Genomic DNA, 20249 nt, shown 5'->3' on the forward strand with positions numbered 1-20249 from the left:
TCATAGTGTCGCCACAGCTTCCCCGCTTTTCGGGTAATGGAGGGGGCTGTTCGGGAGCAAATGCGGAGATGGATGAATGTTTGGCTAGGCTTATACGAAAGAGGAGGGGGGGGAGATACAATTGATAGATAATTGACTGTCTAATTGAATCTGTAGGCGAATCGGGAGAATCCTGAGCAATCGTGAGCTATGCATCCGCGCTAAACCTGTGGATTTGGCAGACAGGTCGCTTCAATCATTGATGCGGGCTCGCGCATGGTTGGTATTCTAGTCCAGGCTGCTAAATTAGTGGAAACTATAAGATCAATCAGTATACCAGGCAAATGTATCCTTGGCCGGCTACGGTATAGCATTGCAAGAAAGATATCATGGATCCGCGAGTCTCCCATGGGCAAGCCGTAGGCTAAATCGTATGCTCCCGTCGGAGCAAAAGGCGACATGCTGTGTGTTTGATACGCATGAGATAATCGATGATTCCTCGCGATTGTCAAGCTTTCTTCTGTGAGATCGTGGATACCTGCCCAATTCCGATCGGAGTCGCAATCGCCCCCGGAGTGTTGGTGTTTCATGGATAACCAATCTCCAATTACCTAAGAACAGCCTCGTGACAGACCTCTCTATCCGACACTGGTGGTCCCATCTCCTGGACGGCTGGTACTATGACGGCCAACTGCACCTGTCCAAATAAGGTGAACACGCCGAGAGTGTGCGGGCGGAAATGAACGAGTACTCGTAGCAGCGGCAATCCCTGATCGACCAAGTTCTGGTGATGATGAAGAAGGGGACCGTGTGGGATGTGCGCTTTAGTGGATTTAGTACGAGAAGAGAGATCCGAGCGTGGGTTGATGATCGTTAAAAAGTGTTGACGCTGGAAGCCGCCCTGTTTTCGCGTGGGAAAGAGGCTAAGCGGGTTACTGAGTAGATAGAAAGAATGTCAGAGGATGGAGTAGTGTTGTCTTGGCCCGGCGAATTGGCTGAGCGTATATCTTAGCGCGGGTGTTGGGGCGTTGTTGACTCGTTGGATCGCAGGGAAGACCGATCAGCGACCGACCAGGTTGGTCTTGGTAATATTCAGTTGAGTGGCGATTTAAATGACACGTAATAGTAGAGTAAAGTGAAGTGAAGTGATCTATTGCCACTGCTAAGCAAGATCTAGGTCGTGTGCTGATGTGTGATGTGTGATGTGTTGCTGTTGGGAGGCTGTGAGGAGCAGTTGTTGTGGGGTCCAATTTCCCCCGGTGGCACCTGACCTCCTCCCCGCAAGTCTCCAGGTTTCTTTTCCCACCCCGGACAGTCCACATCCCCATGTCGCGCCTACGTCGCCCGGTATGCGATCCCGAACTGGATGGTAAGCCTCTTTTCCTTGCCTGCAGGCGCCTCTATTAACCAGTGCAGCCTGACATGTCGGACTCGGAAGCTTAAATGTATTTTCCCCCTCCCTGTTTTGCCTGCCCGCTCTCGGCTAACTGACTCGCAGGCGATGAACAAAAGCCCGAGTGTTCGCAATGTCGCAAAGGTGGCCGTGAGTGTCGCCCGAGTGAGGGAATCATCTTTCGTCATCAACAGAATGCGTCAATGAATACAAATGCCGCCGCTCAGGAAGGACGTGGGGATCTCAAAGGCTTTTTCTCGTATAAGGACTCCTTCGACAAGGATAGCGTCTGGCTGGATATTCCTAAACACGGTGAGCCAATCTGTCGGGTCCTTTCTGCACTCATGAATATTCCTAACACTCTGCCAGTCATCTTTGTTGACAACTCCGACCCATACGCAACCGACCTCGAAACCTCCCTTGCCGAATCGAGTGCCTTGGCGTTGGCGCAATCACGGAATCAGAGATGGGGGAGCGGCTCACGAGCCAGCGATGCGGATTCACACGGGTTGGAGGCTCTCTCGGCAGTCGCTAGCCATGAGCGATTCCCTTATTCGCCTCACTCCGTGCCGGACAGCATATCATATCCATCTCCGAACCGATCGCGAAGCAGCGCGATGCCCCCTCCGACGTCCCCACCCTTGTCGCTCTCGAGTAACAATAACGCAAACACAAACATCAACTTCCTTTTAAACCCCGCCAACTCATTGTCTCCTCCTGTTGATCCACTCGGACATATTGCCGGACAACGGAGCGCCTCCCTCCCTTCCCGGCCTGCCATAGCCGCGACCCACAGAGCAGTCGAAATTCGTGTAGATGGGGATGCGGAGACGGATTTCGAGATAGCCTTCTTGATGCGACATTATTCAGAGGGCCCGGGATTATGGTATGTCGGACGGAAAAAGTGGTGAAAACTCCCAGGCCGAGAACTGACATTTGACAGGATGGACTTGTTCGATCTGGGGACGTACTTCGCTTCGTATGTACCAGTACGAGCAAGATCAAACCCTCTTCTCAAATACGCCGCCTGTGCATATGCAGCGAAACAATTGGGCCGGGTAAAAGGCGCCAAAGCAAAAATGGGCGGGGTTTGTTCACGTCAAGCAATCATGGAGACGTGGCCAGACAAAGATAAAGATTTTATCTGGCATGGGGCCAAGTATTATGAAAAGGCTATTCAGCTTCTGATGAAGCAGCTCCAGCCTGATGCCGAGAGTTCACCATCTCTAGGTGGAACGGAAAGTCATGAAGATGTAGATAACCCGCGAAAACGCCGACGCATGTCTGATAGTCGGGGCTCGCATGGTGTTTACTCCGATGAAGTGCTTGCCGCGACGGCTATCCTGTCGGTATATGAATTCCTCGATGCAACTGACCCCGCATGGAATCGTCATTTGAGCGGCGTGAAGTCTTTGCTTGACATGGCCGAAGTTGGCATCATGCCTCCAGGTCATCGTCCGTCAAGTGGGGATAATCGTTTTGCGCAGATGAAGAAGTCGGGTCTCTCCAAAGCTCGTCGGGCAACCTTTTGGAACTTTGCGCGACAGGATTATCTGGCAGCTTGTAAGCATTCTGGCTTAATACCCCTTCAGTCTCACTTACTAACATCCACAGTCATCAACGAGTGCCATACACGGCTTAACACAGATGACATCTTCCTTTGGACGGAAGCAGGCCTGCAAATCGACCACAGAGGTTTCCTCCTTCCTAGTAATAATGACGCAGCAGGATATCCCGAAGGCGACGATGTGATGAAAGAAGATATGATCTGCAATGGTCTTGTATGGATTTTGTCCAAGATCGTCAACCACATCAGTTCCGGGGATAACATAATGAATGATGCCCGGTCCGACGGTGGGCCGCTCGGAGTCTCACAGCAGTTTCTCTTGGAACGGTGGATGCGACTCGAGTCGGAGCTCGATGCATGGTACGGTGGACTCCCAGACACATTTCAACCCTGTGCGCGGATTGAGCCATCCAAGATTGAACATTATAAGCCGGCCGAAGAAGCAGCCGACCTTGAAACTTTGCAAGAGGTCTGGCATAGTTTGCCCATGTGTGCGTCGATCATGCAACATTACCACATGGCGCGCATACTGCTCTTAATCAACAAGCCGCATGAATCAACGGGTCGTCGGAACACCATCGCCCTGCGGCTGCAGTCATACCGGTCAATTGAGGCCGAAATTGGGTTCCATAGCCGAGAGATCCTGGGCATTGCCCTCTCCCGACCCGATGGGAGCGTAAGAATCAATTCGCTGCAGCCACTCTTTGTTAGTGGTCAATGTGTGACCGATGCGCGCGAGCGTCGTGTTGCGATTCGCATGTTACGCGCCATCGAGTCAGACCTTGGCTGGGCCACCGAGTATCGCGTCCAGCAACTCTTGAAAGAATGGGGATGGACTGAGAACTCTCTGGGAACAGGCGGATGAAATCGACGCCGAGTTCTAGGCCCAGGATTCAGTCCTTAGATCTTGCGCTCATCCCATTTTCGAAGCGAAATGCGCCTCTGATAAGAAGTGGAGTACAACGCGCTTCCACGATAGCAGAGGTCCGCGATGACGTCTGGGTGGATTGTCGCCGTTGATCGACCCAATCCCGGTTTTGATCTCAGGCATGAAGTCCAACACTCCGCTGCAAGCGAAGGTCAAACAATGGCCAAGCTCAGCCCTACCAGCTTATCCCGCTGCGCATCCCACCTAGGGCCTCATCGAACGAGATACCCCCATGATGAATTGAGTCCGATCGATTTTCCGCCTTGGGGCCAGGATCTCCGAGGGGCTTATCGGCATGATGAATTCGACGAGTTCATGAAATCTACTTATCATTAGTTCTCACCAGTAGTCACAATAATTAATTTCGGAATCACATATACCAGTCAGAAGAAGCAGAATTCGAGAAGAGATCAAAGAGATCAAATTTCCAACCCTCAAAACTTGCACATGTACGGAGTAGACATGAAGATTACTTATGTCACACCTCTTCACCCAAGACCATATTTGAGTTCTGCAACTCGGTCAAGTTGCCCTACAATCGGGTCGGCGGGGGGGGTTGCATCGCGGCCTCGGCAAGCTTCCCAGCCCGCAAGTTTCCCACAATTTTTATCCTTCAGCGGGCCGTCCTTGGCTTTTCGGGGTGCCGGGCCTCCCCAGGGGTAAAAACAAAGTTATGAGTAGCCAGGACTAAAAGGATTATGGATACCACCAGCCACCTTTAATATTCAAAGAATCACCCACCTGAACCCTTCTTATTTTCCATCTGATAAATACCAGTCTCCCTCTACAAAAACTCTGCCATGCCCAGCTCCATCGCCAATGTCATCACGCCCCACCGATAGGCATTACCCTCTACTAAGGCAGAAGGTTAACCGACTCGGCAATCCTCCGCATTAACTTCTGCAGGCTCAGATTGGGAGGAGACTGCCCTGCCGCATGTGGCTTGCCCTGACATCGTTAGAGGTTGGGGCCCGCTTTTGTTCCGACTTCTCCCTTGTCTCTTCCAATATTTTGTCTCTTTCTGTGGCCGTAGGGCTTAGGCCTACCGAATGTTTACTGTACAGTAAAGAAACTAGTACCCGGCGAATCAGAAAATCCCATTTTTCGCCCCCGGGATACCTAAACGGGAGAGGCCGGTGGAATGAGTATATTCAGCCCTGCTCAACCGAGGATCTTCGCCGGGCTGGAAGCAGGTATAGCGATCTTCAGGCTTGCTAAATTCAAGTTTTGGTTATGGGTGATACCTTCGAATTTGTGTATACTACCTAATTATGTCGACTGTGAATTTTGCTTGTGCTTGCTCCGCGTGTGGTGATGAATCTTGTCTGTTGAGTTTAGATACTTGAAGTTGGTCGGCGGATTCATATTGACAAAATAATGCAACGAAGGCCGCTCTTTATTGATCAAAGAGTATGTCAAAACAGCCTTATTTCTGCCCCGTTTCTCTGTCGGGACCCTCCGAGTCTGCCCCGCGGGTGAAGAGTTATTAAGTGCTAGCGGATTCATCACGGAATTCTTCAACTAATCCCGGTAAAACTTCTATTTTAGTGTCCAGGGCCGGTCGCCTGCTTAGGTGGTAGAAAATACAAACTCCCTTGTTTAGGCCTTATGGTCCAGAGAGACGGTCTTAGTATCCGAGGCCCATGGCCTACATAATATCCTGCATAGCCATTCACATGTGCGGAATGAAGTGCCAGGCATGAATCCGGTTTAAAGATGAAACAACTGATTCCACTCCACTTGGCCTTCGGTCACACTGGCTTGACTCGCAGCTCGACTCGCAGAGCGGATATTCCCGAAGTCTTTCCATGGTCGATCCATTTCCTTTCTTTGCTGCGCCATGCTTGTATACTTTCAACCAGCACGGAAACCCTCGGCTCATTCAGGGAGCTTACTATCAATTAACAGGGAACTAGATTTCGTAGATGGGAAATAATATTTCCCTGTGTCTTTAGAATATTCGTTCTTTTGTTTCATGTCGAGTAGTAGCAATTCCGAGCCCCTTTCACTGAATGGAATGTTGGGCTGTCTCTTCGTAAAATTTTCTCATGTCCATGAGAACCTATCAAATTGGAAAGAAGCCTCCTTGATGCTTGACTACTCTGATTACTTTGTTTCAAATAATTCAAAGGAGTGCTTGCAGGCTATCTAACATGGGTCATCTTTTTATAATGATTCCATCAAGTAATATGACCCCTGAAGGTGGGGCGATTCTCATATTTGAGGTCTGCAGTCTTTCCGTCTTTCGAGTCTGCCTTGCGTCTTGACAGGGGCGTCCTCGTAATGGCGCTTCGAAAAAAGACACTCGAACCCTCAAATGACTGAAAGCTAGTCCCTTCTTTATTTATGAGCTCTTTGTACAAGAAGATTGCCAAACAGGCTAAACATACATGTATATATTCAAGTAAAATCCAATTAAAGGAGCGAGTAAATAGATACGGTTTCATCCCACCTCTTTCTGAAATCATCAAAACAGCCGACTTTCATATTACCATAACACCAGACTTATCAAATAGTATTCACCATGGCTCAGAACGTCCTATCTCCAGATGAACGGGCACGCCTTATCTCTGAAGAGAAGGTCCATCTCGATATAGTGTACTTCTCCGATTTATTCATCGAGATGTTGCGAGATAATCTTGATGAGGCAACCGGACTGGCGTAGTTCCTGGCGCCACTCAACCGCTTCAATTTTGACGATGACTTTTGGCGCAGTCTTTTCCAGAAAGGTTCGCGGGGAGAGCTCAGATTGCAGCAGTCGGGTGAATCGGAGCCTGACAGATGGAAGGTCGACGAAGTTCTCGAAAATTTTGCCTGGGATGAATACTTCCCAAAGGAAGTGCTGGACAGGCTGGAGGGTGGCAGACCGAATGTAAAGGTTTTTCGTGATGTTCTCATTGGGTTTTTGGAGCGAGATTACACAGGAAAAAAGGGAAAGAGCCCACCGTTTTCTCAGAAAGGCTATTTAGAAGCGACAGAAACAGAGGAGTATGAGGAAATAGTGGAGAAAAGAGTACTCGCAAGAGAAGCACATGAGGAAAGTTTTGCGACGCTATCCTGGTGGCCATTACCGATCCCGTTTTCGCAGAACAAAACTACAATCTCAGTGGCGAGTATATTGCTAAGCAAGCACGCCGTAAAGCCTTCGCCAAGATCTCCGAGGACTTCTTTGACAGTGATGATTATGATGCAGGAGGACCACGCATTCAAGTTCGGGCCCTGGATTTTGAAACTACCGAGGCGGACCTTCGGTTGCATTTCCACGTACTTCGGCTTTCCCGTGTTTTGAACCAAGTTATGACAAGCCCCATTCTATCTGATAAAATGGGTCTGAAGGAGCGCCGAGCGTTTGCCGCTAGAATGTGGTCCCTCTCGTTTTGGAATGTTTTGGTCTTAATGCATTGAGATAACAATTGATAAAAAGGGGACCAACAATAGCTAGCCAAGCAGGAGTCAACAGGGAACCAATAAATTCAAATACAGTCGGTTTGGAACAAGGCCATGGTATTTTTGTATCGTATAGGGAATACATGTGAGCCTCAGAAGCCTCCAAGGCCTAATGATATTCAAGAAGGAAATTTCAATGTAATCAAGTGATAGGAAGTTGTCTAGCTCCAATGCATGAGAGTTCGAAGCAATAAATCTCCTAAGGTTGGCGTATAAAAATTTTCCTTTAACTATTTAGCTTCTCAAACCCTCGATTTTAAAAGTTGATAAGATGAAATCTTAGCTGAGCACTGTGAGGATGGTTTTAGTAATCTACTATATTAGCTCTCAGTTCTTCTCATCCGGACCCCCATGATTACTATTGTTTTGTCGAAATTTATTCAATAATTGCGAGATCTTTTCTACGGATACGTTCAAGTAGGCTTGCCGATAGCCGGCGCTGGGGTAGTTGCGTCTTGTGAGCCTGGTAGAGAACAGCTGATGAAGAAGGAAATCATCAAGGCCCTGAAAAGCTAGACCGGTTCATGAAGAATACAGGCCAGTCACTTTTCCATGTTATGTACACCACTAAATTACGTGCTTTCGAATCTGTTAGCAACGTTTTGACCACCCAGTTGGCTATTACGAAACTCAAAGGAATGAAAAGGTAGGGAGGGCACTTCTCTATCATAGCGTTTCCAGACCTCAGCATACTTTCTTTGGCATCAGTTGATGTCCCTGTTGGTACGGTGGATATCATAATCATGAAAAATACGTAGTAAAACAGAGGAAAGGCTCCTATTAGCAAGTAATTAATCACGGAAGCATGATGCTGAGCATCAACTCCCACCACGAGGGCGGAGGTACGGTCACTAAAGGCCATTCGGCCCTGTCCTTGCTCACGAGTATCTCCAGGGTCATTGAACTCTTTGCACCATATAGTCAGTGAGTAGCTCCATAGAGCTATATTATACTAGTAATATCTCAAATCAGAAGATATTAGTTCCGACGGGCCAAGCCCTGGAGCTCCATGAAGATATATATTCAAGGTTCAAAATGTTCATTCTTAGGTTTTCTGCTCCGAAAACCCAAGATAAAACGTGATAGGAGTCTAGGGAAGCTGGATGAATTGATTACATGTTTCTGAAGGCCATGGCATGTTGGGATGGATGTTCTCGCCAGATAGTTACAGACAGCCTCGGGGGATTGTGGCTGAGAATCCTATACATGCCGTCATATACCCAGTAAACTTATGTGATTTCATCAATGGCCGGATAGTCTAGTTGGTTATGACGCATCGTTAACACCGATGAGGTCCTCGGATCGAGCCCGGGTCTGGTCACATTCTTTTTACAATTTTTGTTTTTATCTTTACCTTCGGTGGGCCCGAGAGAAACAGCTCACCGCCGCCGAAATTTTTGCTATACCAGAGACCACGCCATACTAGGGTCATATCATATGTAAAGCCTAAGAATATAACCCCATGCACTGCTTCTTGCTTGATGTTTTGGCTGGGCCATAATGCCGGTACGGCGTGTAGAAAAACCTGTTTCACGACATCCCGACGCCTCAATGCCTAGACGAGAGGCAAATAGTAGAGAAGCAACCTTGGATCGTATTAAAGGCCGACTTGAACTCATTGGATAATGATCTCGGGAGTGGTCAGGCCTGGCCTTGAATGATGGTGCCTCAAGAAAGAGCATACACCTCCGATCTGTTACTTGGCACATCCGTCTCGCTTTCATCAGATGCCCCCCATCTGGACATAGCAACTTGAAGCACTCGATTGGTTGTATTTTCGCTGGGGTTTCAAACAATCGTACTCGGGACAGATGATACGGTATTTTTCTGCTGGAATACAGCATCTGGTTCGTATCGGTACAATATCTGGCAAGTCTAGGGCTGATTCCAAGTTGGAGGATCCTGCCATTCTCCAAGTATGGAAGATTGTTGAGCACCAATCCGGGAATACTCTTTCTTTCTATATGGAAGCTGAAGGTCCGCAAACACGAAGGAAACCTGAAGACAAGGTGTGCGCAAGCGAAATATGTAGTATTTGTTGTGGTAGCCAAAAGTTAATTTAGCTTCCACTCAACGATTAACCTGAAGCCTTGGGGATTTGTGATTCCGCGATTGTCATAGGATATCACACGGGTCGCATAGTATTTCTTATGCTTGATTCAAAGCACCGGAACATTCCAGAGTAATGCACCGGTTACTGCGTACTAAATAAGTTCAAGCCAGTATTTACTATAAGAGCGATAGAACATATGCTTAGGTGCTTTAATATCTACTCAGCCAGATCGCATAAAGTCATTCGTGCCAAATCTCTGCGGAAGATTACTTGACAGCGGAGATAGTGGGACGATCCCAGCCTCCAAGTCTCCGCCCAATATGGGTCTATGGAGCGAAGCCAAGAAATTCCCCGAGGCAAGAATCCCGAAGGACAGAATCCTGCATAAGCTGTTATAGAAGTCTTACTCTGTTAGAAAAAGGAACGGCGTGGCTCTCCAATGAGAAAAAGTCATTTCAGATTGACGTGGCTTGGCCAGGGTTATAAGAAGCTTTCTTGCCAATTTCATGGCATCCATGGCACTGCAGCCAAGAAAATCAAGATATCGGATTTTGTCGTAGGTTTGAAATTGAAGTATGCTTTTTGAATACAGGTTAAGAGCGATATAACTGTGGCTGCGGCTATACTCTCCAATCAAGATTAGAGAATGCCTATCCTCATTTGGTTTTTCGTTCGAAGACTCGCAGATACGGGGGAGTCGGGTTCCACCAAGCTGGCTATTTTACCCGGCCACCTTAAACCCTCCCCGCATCTCTCCCATGTTCGGGATCAATCTGGGGCCCGGCAATTGAACAGGAGAGGACGGGCTGGGAGGAAGCTGAGCTCCCTTTCGTCGGTCAACATCCGAAAGTATGATCAAGCCACCAATCCGGACAGAAGAGATGGCACACCAACGCGACCAACTCCCCGCGCCAAGCTTCGCCCCCGGCCCGCCGAGTCTCGGAGAAAAGGTTATTTGCCCGGCGTCTCACTCCTGATAAAGCCTCGTGGCCGACAGTTTGTTCGTACATGTTGCACCGTCCCTATTGGTTATTGGTTATGGGTTATGGGTTATGATTCGACCGAGAATCTCCAACGGCATTTGTGTGGCACGTTGCTGTGCAGGTTGCGCGAAGAAAATAGGCTAATTCGGCAAGAATCCCTGTCCGCGCTATAGGATAGGCCGAGGTAATCCATAGGCCGACCTACTGTATTGTACTAGTTAGGGCCGAACAGATCGGACGGCACGAGGACCTGGTTCTGTTGGACGGAGACTCGAAGTGGGTCGCGGGGAGGGCTTGGGGATTGTTTTTTCTCTCCACATCCCCGGGCTGGGCGGATCGGCGAAGTAAGTCTGGCCCGATAGACAAACGAGTACGGAGTACGGAGTAGAGAGAGAGAGACACTTACGGAGTAAAAGGCGTAGCTACTCTGCGAGACGAGGACTTTCCGGAGTCGGCGATTTTCTGTATCGCGGATTCTCCGGATTATCCCCGGATGTGACGTTGGAACCAGGGGAGATTTCCCCAGAGTCAAGTTGAAATGCGGAGAGGGGAGGAAGATGTCTTGGCTGAGAGAGCACAGGAACCACAGAAAGGACGGGTGGCCCGGCGATGGGAACCAATCTGAAGGGACTCATGAGTGGAAGGGGCTCAGAAAAGCGTCATCGAGATAAACCTTGATGGGACAAGTTGCGCCCCAATTCAGCCACCAGACTCCAAATGTAGCACAGACTCCTTGACACCAGAGAGGGAGAGATATGCCACAATGGTTGAACCCTCGAAGCTGCCCACCACTGACAACTTTCCATCTCGTCCTGCTCCACCATTTACCTCCAATCGTCAAGATCGGCAGTCCTAACCCTGGTCGCCCGCCCTTCATTCGTGTTTGTCCCCAAAGGGTGCTGACTCGCAGTACGCCAGACGAATGAGATGAAGCGGGGTTGATCTAGCGTGATAGTCTTAAGATTCTAGGGTAAAGTGATTTGGGTGAGTGCTGATAGTTACGAGAGGTGAAAAAGGAAGACCCTTTCGGTATTTAATTCGGGCCTCCCCTTCCTTTCCCCCCCTCCCCTCTCTCCCTTTCAAGCTCCTCCTTCCCAACCCATCTTTGTCTTCCAAGGTTTGGCCTCCCCAGATTAGATACTTTCACATCTGGATATCGGCGCCATGGCAGACACACAAGACCATTCGGCCATCCCGGTCGAGGTGAACCCCTACTCGCCGGACATTGAGGAGAATATGAGTATCGGCCGCTACATCGCGACGCGCATTCCATCTCTCAAACCTCCGATGAGACCGGCCCCAAACCCATTTAAGGCTTTGACTCTACTAAACCGCCAACAATGGCTTTTCTTCGCCGTATGTACATCCTAAGAAATACCCTCTACATGCAGACAACTAGCTACCATACATCCACTCTCACTCTTTCTCCTCCTATGTCGCAAGAAAAAAAAAGGACTATCCTGAAAAAAAGCAAAACTAAACCAACTACTTCCTTCTAGGTCGCTTTCATTGGATGGACATGGGACGCGTTCGATTTCTTCACCGTCTCCCTCACAACCTCCCAGTTAGCCAAAACCTTCGACAAATCCGTCACAGACATCACCTGGGGAATCACCCTAGTTCTAATGCTCCGATCCGTGGGCGCTATCACCTTTGGAATCGCCTCCGATCGCTGGGGCCGTAAATGGCCATTCGTCGTCAACCAGCTACTCTTCATCGTCCTCGAGCTTGGTGCCGGTTTCTGCCAGACATACAAGCAATTCCTGGCCTGTCGAGCTCTGTTCGGAATTGCTATGGGTGGTCTATACGGAAACGCAGCCGCCACGGCCCTCGAGGATTGTCCCTCCGAGGCCCGTGGTATTATCTCCGGTCTCCTGCAGCAAGGTTACGCTTTCGGATATCTACTCGCGACGGCACTTGCTCGGGGTTTAGTTGATACTACGCCTCACGGTTGGCGTCCATTGTATTGGTTTGCAGCCTGTCCGCCTGTTTTGATTATTGCCTTCCGTCTTTGCTTGCCTGAGACGGAGACTTTCAAGAGGAGACAGGCGACTCGAGAGGAGGTGCGTGGCGGTGTTGCGGCATCGTTTATGTCCGAGGGAAAAGTAGCTTTGAAGCGCCATTGGCTTTTGCTGATTTACCTCGTCCTGCTCATGGCTGGATTCAATTTCATGGTATGTCTTTTGTTCCAACATAGCCAGTGCTTTTGATCCCGCGAACATTTTACTAATACATCTATGCAGTCTCACGGTTCCCAAGATCTTTACCCCACCATGCTGGAGAACCAGTTCCAATTCTCCAAGAATGCCGTGACCGTCACGCAGGTCGTCGCCAACCTGGGAGCTCTGACTGGTGGCACTCTATGCGGCTGGGCTAGTCAGATCTTTGGTCGTCGATTCTCTATTATCGTCATTAGCATCGTTGGCGGTGCCCTGCTATATCCATACACTTTTGTCACGAGCCACAACGTCATCGCAGCAGCGTTCTTCGAACAATTTATGGTGCAGGGTGCCTGGGGTGTGATCCCTATCCACCTGATGGAGTTATCTCCCGGTTCAATCCGCACCTTTGCCGTCGGCACAGCCTACCAGCTTGGTAACCTTGTTTCGTCGGCCAGTTCGACGATCGAGTCAACGATTGGCGAGCGGTTCCCACTGCCACCAACCGAGGAGGCTGCCAAACGCTACGAGTACGGCAAGGTCATTTGCATCTTCATGGGTTGTGTCTTTGCGTATGTTATTCTGATCACGCTGGCTGGTCCCGAGCGTCTGGGTCGTAACTTTGATGCGGAGCATGATGCCGATTTGGCGGAGGTTGCTGCTAACCGTGGTATGGACCGTGATGAGAGTGATCCTGAGAAGGCGACTGCGCGACACCTTTAGCTTCTGGGTTGAGTTGTATCTACCATCTATGAACGTGACTCTAAGAGAGATGAGATACCCCCGTGATGATGAGATGATATTATCAGATCTAGCCACTATTGGTCAGAAGATATGGATCACGCAGATAATGCATAGCTGATTAAATAGCTAATTGGATAATACCTGGCTAAGCTAAAACCAATGCGAAGAGCAACCAAGTAGTACTAGGATCGTTCCGAGTCATTATATGGCGCATGATCGAGGTAGTACTTAGGGTATAGAGGTGTAAATGTAAGCTCCCTAGCGAAGCCACTCTTTTTCTTTCCCAGCTTCGGGGCTGATGCCGAAGAAAGCCCGACTCGATAGGCGAATGCTCCTAGAAAATGTCCACATTAGCCAACGTCTCAACTCGAGAACCACAATAAACAATAGATAGCAACGACAATCTGAGTCTGCTTAAATGAAGGCTCATTTCGGCCAGAAAATACCGGTCCAAAGGTTGAAAGGTTTCTTCATGTCGATCTGGGGCAGTTTATAAGAAGAAGAGAGGGGAAAGGGACCTCCTACCAGGACTGGTACTAACTTCTAGTAAGCTGTTAGGTTGTCAAAGATAAGCTGCATGACTCATGGCGAGAAATGGGACATTATCAGCCTTTTATAGGCCATTGCCGACCCCGCAGTTCGCAAATACCGGACTCGAGTTGCAGGGGTTGTACGACCGTGCAGGCGGATCTTGTCTATCATTGGTCTGCAATAGTAATTGAAACTGGGAAGTTCCAAGTTCACCTACAGCTGATGCAAAAGTAGCTCCAGAATTGCCGAGTACCAACCCTAGTACTAGTAATCTTGGGGCGTTGGACTCTAGAGGATAGAATAGAGTAGTATAAAGTACACACTAGTGTCTATGGTAGATAACTAATCATCCGAGATACTACTAATGGTACTACTGATACTAGGTATAAGGTGCTACAAGGAGGTCACTTGCTTAATAAGTATGCCTTGCTTCTACTGTGTGACTTGCTCTACGCATCCTGCAGGTCCTTGAGGACTGGCAGTGGTTGGCAGCGGTTGCCGGGGGGGGGCCGCGTGTACAAGTTAGTATACACCTGGGCACTCTGCACAGCACATACATCAATTATAACTAGGAATAATACTAGCTATAGCATAGATGTACAGTTAATTGCATTCCTTAACATAGTTATAACTATAACTACAGTCATAAGTATAGCTATAAAGTACAGTAGTATAGATAATACCACCCCACTGCCAAGCCCTTCCAAATGCGTCCAGATTCGCAAGATCTGCCAGGGAGATGATAGACCGGTTCTACTCCACTCTTCACGTTTAGGGTCAGGGTATTCGCAGGGACTTTTCAGGGGACTGTCACTTCTCTTGGATTAGAAACTCCCAGGCACCACTATTCCCTCAACAACCCACAACTTTCTGGTGGCAACTGGCAAACTTATAACCTGCACTTTTTTGCCGCCAAGTCAACACCAACACCAACAAGCCCCCGGGGCCGCTCCCGTCTCTCTAAACTCTCCCCCCCCCTCAACCTCAACCTCTCCCTCTCCCTCTCCCTCTCCTTCTCCCTTCGCATTCCATTCCCCCCTTCTTCCCCCCTCCCCTCCCTCCCTCCCCCCAACTCAATCACGGGTCCTGTGTGGCCAGCCCTGTGCCAAGATCCTGCGCTGGATGAGTGCCGACTCTGCCTCCTCAAATGCACAGACGTTCGTCTGGCTCTCCTGTCGCGGACGACACTGACGATTCCCCGACTCGATCTCCAGACGATCATGGCCATCCGGTCGAGAATCAAGATAATTCCCGGTCGCAAATAGCCAGACACGGCACCAGCTTTGACCTGCGCCGCGATAACGGTAGCTCGACGCCGCGTTCCCGAAACTCCAGTCTGTGGCGCACTCCCTCTTCGCAACCTTCCAACGACACCAAAGCCATGCCATTGGACTCTCCGCGCCTGCCCATGGAGGCTGCCTCCCCAGATGGCCGTCGCGTCCGGCAGTACCGCCAGAGGAGTCCCTGGTCGATATCCATCCTCGCCGCCGTCACCACCTTTGCCGCCGTCGCCTTTCTCATCGCGGTCTTTCAGTCGTTTACCGAACGCCAGGCTGGTCACAGTGGCTGTGGTGTCCCCATGATGAGCCCAACCTTCATCCGGATGCTGGAATTCGACACCGAACATACGCGCTTCGCGAGCAAATACAACCTGTTTCTTTATCGGGAGGAGGGCGTGGATCCATACACGCAGGATAATATCGGGGTAGGTGGATCTTTCGTTGTTGATTTGTCCCAAGTAACACCTGCTGACCATCCGATTGCATTTAGTTAAACGGTGTCCCCGTCCTTTTCCTTCCCGGCAATGCAGGTAGCTACCGACAGGTCCGATCCTTGGCCGCGGAGGCTTCGCGACACTACTATGATGTGGTTCGACACGACGAGGACCGACACGCGAACGGCGTTCGTAGCTTGGACTTTTTCATGGTGGACTTCAATGAGGATATGGCCGCCTTCCACGGACAGACATTGTTGGACCAGGCCGAATACGTGAACGAGGCGATCTCCTACATCCTGTCATTATACCACGATCCCCAACGAACCAGACGAGACCCCGCATTGCCAGATCCCAGCGCCGTGGTATTGATCGGTCACTCTATGGGTGGTATTGTGGCTCGCACGACTTTGACCATGGCCAATTACCAGGCCAACTCGGTCAATTCTATTATCACAATGTCTGCGCCGCACGCAAAGCCCCCGGTTTCCTTCGACTCCGACATCGTCCATACCTATAAGCAGATCAACGATTATTGGCGTGAGGCCTATTCACAAACATGGGCCAACAACAATCCGCTATGGCATGTTACTTTGATATCGATCGCTGGGGGCGCGCGCGATACCGTTGTGCCCTCGGACTATACCAGTATATCATCTCTCGTACCCGAAACGCACGGATTCACCGTGTTCACGTCTTCCATTCCTGACGTGTGGATCGGCATGGACCATCTGTCGATCACATGGTGCGACCAGTTCCGGAAATCGATCATCAAATCACTCTTTGAGATCATCGACGCGCGGCGCCCAACTCAAACGAAGCCCCGGGCGGAGCGTATGCGGGCTCTCAAGCGATGGTACCTAACTGGCTTGGAATCTGTGGCCGAGAGGACCCTTGCACAGAAGGAGCCAAACACTCTCCTCACTCTCGAGGACAATGCCAATACCATTCTCGCCCAGGGCCAGCGGTTGATCCTACGCGAGCTTGGCGAGCGACATGGCCCAGATGTACGCCTTCTGCCGATCCCTCCGCAGGGCGTCTCCGGCAAGAAGTTTACCCTTCTTACGGACCAGACTCTCAGCAGCCAGGGTAATGTCGAAGTCCTGTTCTGCAGCGTCTTTCCTTTGAACAATGGTCGCTCAGCTGTCTTTTCGATGAACCTGGATTTCTCCGGTGGCACTGTGGGCTCAACTCGCTTGGCTTGCAAGAGTGCAGCAGAGGATGTTATCCACCTACCTGCCTCCACTCGCGAATCGAAGAAACCATTCGACCCTGTTCCGCCGTTTTCCTATCTCCAATATGATTTGGAGGGCCTTGCTGAGCATCAGTTTGTCGCTGTTGTTGACAAGGCCAACGTACCTACTCATGGGTTTGTGGTTGCCGAGTTCTCGGACAGCTCGGACTCCATGCTTCGAGCAAAGGTTGGGCTAGGAAGCTTGTTGAGCGCAGGTCTCAAAATGCGGCTTCCAGCTAACCGACCCATGCTCACAGAAGTGAACATCCCGGCTTTGCATTCCAGTCTTCTGGACTACCGGCTGAAGGTCACACGCCATGTTGGAAAGGACCAGAAAGAAGAACTCTTCGCTCCTCTGCTGCGTCAGTCGATCTCCGATCCTCACGAATCGAAATTTTTCGTCAACGTGAATGAAGTAAATGTTAATCTACACGGCGTGGCTCCGTTCATGCCCTCTCCTATTCGCGAGCACGCTGCTTCGGGTGGTGTGTCATTCCAGCTATGGACTGACCCTAGCTCCGGCTCGACGGTGGATGTTTCTCTTCAGGTGGATATCACCGGCAGTCTTGGTGAGCTGGTGATGCGATATCGGACCATATTTGCCGCTTTTCCTCTGCTTGTTGTGGCTCTCGTGCTACGCAAGCAATTCCAAATTTATGACGAGACAGGCTACTTTATCCCCTTCACAGACGGACTCGGCCGAGCACTCCGCTCTTCCCTTCCACTCCTGTTGGTAGCCATGTCGCTTTTGGCATCTTCTCTTGCGACCTCCAAAGCTCTCCCTCAGTCCGATGATCCGTTTCATTGGCGGACGAACTCAACTGAGACTCCTCTCGATTTCACCAAAAACGATCTCCTTCTTGGATCCCAGGATGCATTCTTCTGGTTCCTTGTCCCGGTCTTCGGTGTTATAAGCGTCGGTGTTTGTGTTTTGGTCAATTACGCTGCCCTTCTTCTCGTCAACATTTTCTCCTTGATTTACGGGGCTGTGCACAGCAAGTCGGGCTATATACGGCGCGAGGACCGAGGGAATCTTCCCATCTTCAACTGCCCCACCCCCCGACGACGAGTGATTCACACCGCAGTCCTACTCCTTCTCGTCTCGACCATCATCCCCTATCAATTCGCTTATATGGTCGCCTGCATAGTGCAGCTGGCAACGACTGTGCGGGCCCAGTGGCACGCCAAGGAAACCAGGACCACCTCTCACATTAACTTTGACAACTACGCCCACTCAATTCTGATCCTCATGCTCTGGATTCTTCCGATAAATGTCCTGGTTCTCCTAGTATGGGCGCATAACCTCGTGGTTCATTGGTTTATGCCATTCTCCTCCCACCATAATGTGCTCTCTATCATGCCATTCCTCCTCCTCGTCGAGACAATGACTAGCGGTGCGATGATCCCGCGCATCACAACTCGGTATGCAAAATCTCCCACTCTACCAATCATTCACCAGTACTAGTGCTAACTCCAGCAGCTTCAAACACGTCACCTCGACGATCTTCTTCGCCATCGCAATGTACTCCGCTGTCTACGGCGTGACTTATGCCTATCTCCTACATCACCTAGCAAACCTGCTTGCAGCGTGGTTTGTCGGTATTTACTTAGTCGGCAACAATTTCTCTCCGCGCCGGTTATGGCGCATAATCGACGGTGATGAACCCCCCCTCTGAACCGGGCAGTTCACGCCATGTGAAGAAGAAGCCATGATAGCCATTCTGGCCACATTGAACCCTTTTTTCGGATATCGAAAAATCGAATAATCCTTTCCATTGTTTCTTTTCATTTTCTTTCCTGCTCTGTTGCGCATGGGAATGGAGTTTGAGCGTTTTTTTTCTGGTTTTGGCCCATTGTACAGTGGGAATGAAGGTCCATCACGGCTAGCATGGCGGGCTCTCGAACCACACCACATCACATCACACCACGCACACCATCTAATATCTCCCATCCGACCTACCTGCGCGAAGAAAGGAAAAGACTTTCCGACACCGCCACTCTCCGATATTTCGTGGCTCGGTCCCGTTCCGCTCGATTTAGAGGTACTGCCTGTATATACCTCCTTGTTTTTGACGGTTGTGTTATTTTACGGATGCTGTCCTGGTTTTAAATAGACATTTTTTATGGGTGGTGGCGCTATAGAACCGTTTACAATGAGTATTTATTTTTCCCCTTCATCCACCTAGTTACTATAAACCTGTATCAATTCAAAATTACTGGCAACAGATTCACCTGTTAATCTAGGACGGTATTTTCCATTTGTCGTCTACAATCCCTTTGTCCACAAACAAACACCTGCCTGGGTGGCTAACAGTGACGGCCAGGCAGTAGTTACCTAGTACTAGTAGTATTTATACCTGATAGCACCACCTCCACTGGCAGTCCTCTCTTTTATACTTACTCCTTGCCCAGTTGGAAATCAATTCCGCGAGAATGAATTCTGAATTCACCCAACGACAACTTCGCAAATCTCCTACAATTTCCTCGAACCTCACATTTCAATTACTAGCATTCGGCCTTGTGCTGACTCAATTTTCTTTCTTCTTACACTTTATCATCATTATCCCTCTCATCACAGTCTATCTTTTCCTACCCCTGATCCTCATGTACTACAAGTTCTTCGCACCCAACAAGCTGAATAATCCAAGTCCCTCAATCAACCGCCGCGCCATTGACGGATTTTAGGATACGAATTAATACTACACTGCAGAGACCCAACCTTAGGAATTGGGAATATGAAGGCACCAGACACTGAGGTACCGGGTTTCCTCCTCTGTTCAACTTGAACCTCTCTTCCTATTCATTCGGCACGTGTTGTTGCGATGGGATACTTGGGAAATAAATTTGACTAAGACTGTGCTTATCGTCTGTGTTTTGCAATCAAGCTCACCGACCTTAAGGTAGTGTAGATAGTTCCATCAATAGCTTAGACGAGATAATAATCATGATCTGGTCCATTCTGCAAGGTATTCAGTGCAAGACTTGGTGCTTATATAGAATTTTGTAGAAGATATTTGCAATCACGGAGTAAATAATCCGTAGGGTAAGTGCTGGTAGTACTAGTAATATCCACCCAATCCTGCCAACACACCTGTCATGTCGTACTGGTACCTGTTCGCTAAGCCACGCATGTTAGGTACATACATATGTACTGTACTCCGTACATCCATGCACACCACCAGCCATCAGCTCAGGCGCCCGCTCGCAGATCCCGAATTTGAATCAGCAAGGTTCCCCCTTTTCAGCAGCGGAGATAGGGTTCACGGACAGACCGAATGTATCAGGACAAGGGCCTGAGCGAGGCGAGGCGAGGCGAGGCAGATCGAAACTTGAAGGGGGGGGCCCTGACAAAAGAAATATTTTTGAAAAGGGGCTGGCTCGGGCTGGCGGTGATGGACAGGGACAGGGACAGGGAAAGGAAGGTCAGCGTTACACGGACTACGAGTTCTTTCAGCCTCGAGCAGCAGGAGAGTCTAAAGTGCCTGAACCCTAGTACATATTACTCCGTACTCTAATA

The 20249-nt window shown here is 49.6% G+C and overlaps 4 protein-coding genes across 4 annotated transcripts; all 4 read left to right on the plus strand.

Annotated features, from left to right (window-relative positions):
• Window positions 1-1305: 1305 nt before the first annotated feature.
• Window positions 1306-3804, plus strand: N7481_011588 (uncharacterized protein; the record flags this gene model as incomplete). The annotated part of the gene is made up of 5 exons (XM_057270807.1): window positions 1306-1348; window positions 1478-1684; window positions 1742-2258; window positions 2316-2935; window positions 2987-3804. The coding sequence occupies 5 exons, from the start codon at window positions 1306-1308 to the stop codon at window positions 3802-3804; spliced, it is 2205 nt and encodes a 734-aa protein (XP_057117981.1).
• Window positions 3805-6391: 2587 nt separating this feature from the next.
• On the plus strand, window positions 6392-7272 carry N7481_011589 (uncharacterized protein; the record flags this gene model as incomplete). Its single annotated transcript, XM_057270808.1, has 3 exons — window positions 6392-6528; window positions 6583-6855; window positions 6975-7272. The coding sequence occupies 3 exons, from the start codon at window positions 6392-6394 to the stop codon at window positions 7270-7272; spliced, it is 708 nt and encodes a 235-aa protein (XP_057117982.1).
• A 4242-nt stretch (window positions 7273-11514) lies between these two features.
• On the plus strand, window positions 11515-13232 carry N7481_011590 (sugar transporter family protein; the record flags this gene model as incomplete). Its single annotated transcript, XM_057270809.1, has 3 exons — window positions 11515-11706; window positions 11850-12524; window positions 12594-13232. 3 exons carry the CDS (start codon window positions 11515-11517, stop codon window positions 13230-13232), a joined length of 1506 nt encoding a protein of 501 aa, XP_057117983.1.
• A 1699-nt stretch (window positions 13233-14931) lies between these two features.
• Window positions 14932-18408, plus strand: N7481_011591 (GPI inositol-deacylase; the record flags this gene model as incomplete). The annotated part of the gene is made up of 3 exons (XM_057270810.1): window positions 14932-15489; window positions 15555-18154; window positions 18213-18408. 3 exons carry the CDS (start codon window positions 14932-14934, stop codon window positions 18406-18408), a joined length of 3354 nt encoding a protein of 1117 aa, XP_057117984.1.
• Between the last annotated feature and the right edge of the window lie 1841 nt (window positions 18409-20249).

This window comes from Penicillium waksmanii, assembly GCF_028829765.1.
Source record: "Penicillium waksmanii strain IBT 27052 chromosome Unknown utg000009l:1.0-4314994.0:1.0-4318279.0, whole genome shotgun sequence".
Classification (NCBI taxonomy): Eukaryota; Fungi; Ascomycota; class Eurotiomycetes; order Eurotiales; family Aspergillaceae; genus Penicillium; species Penicillium waksmanii.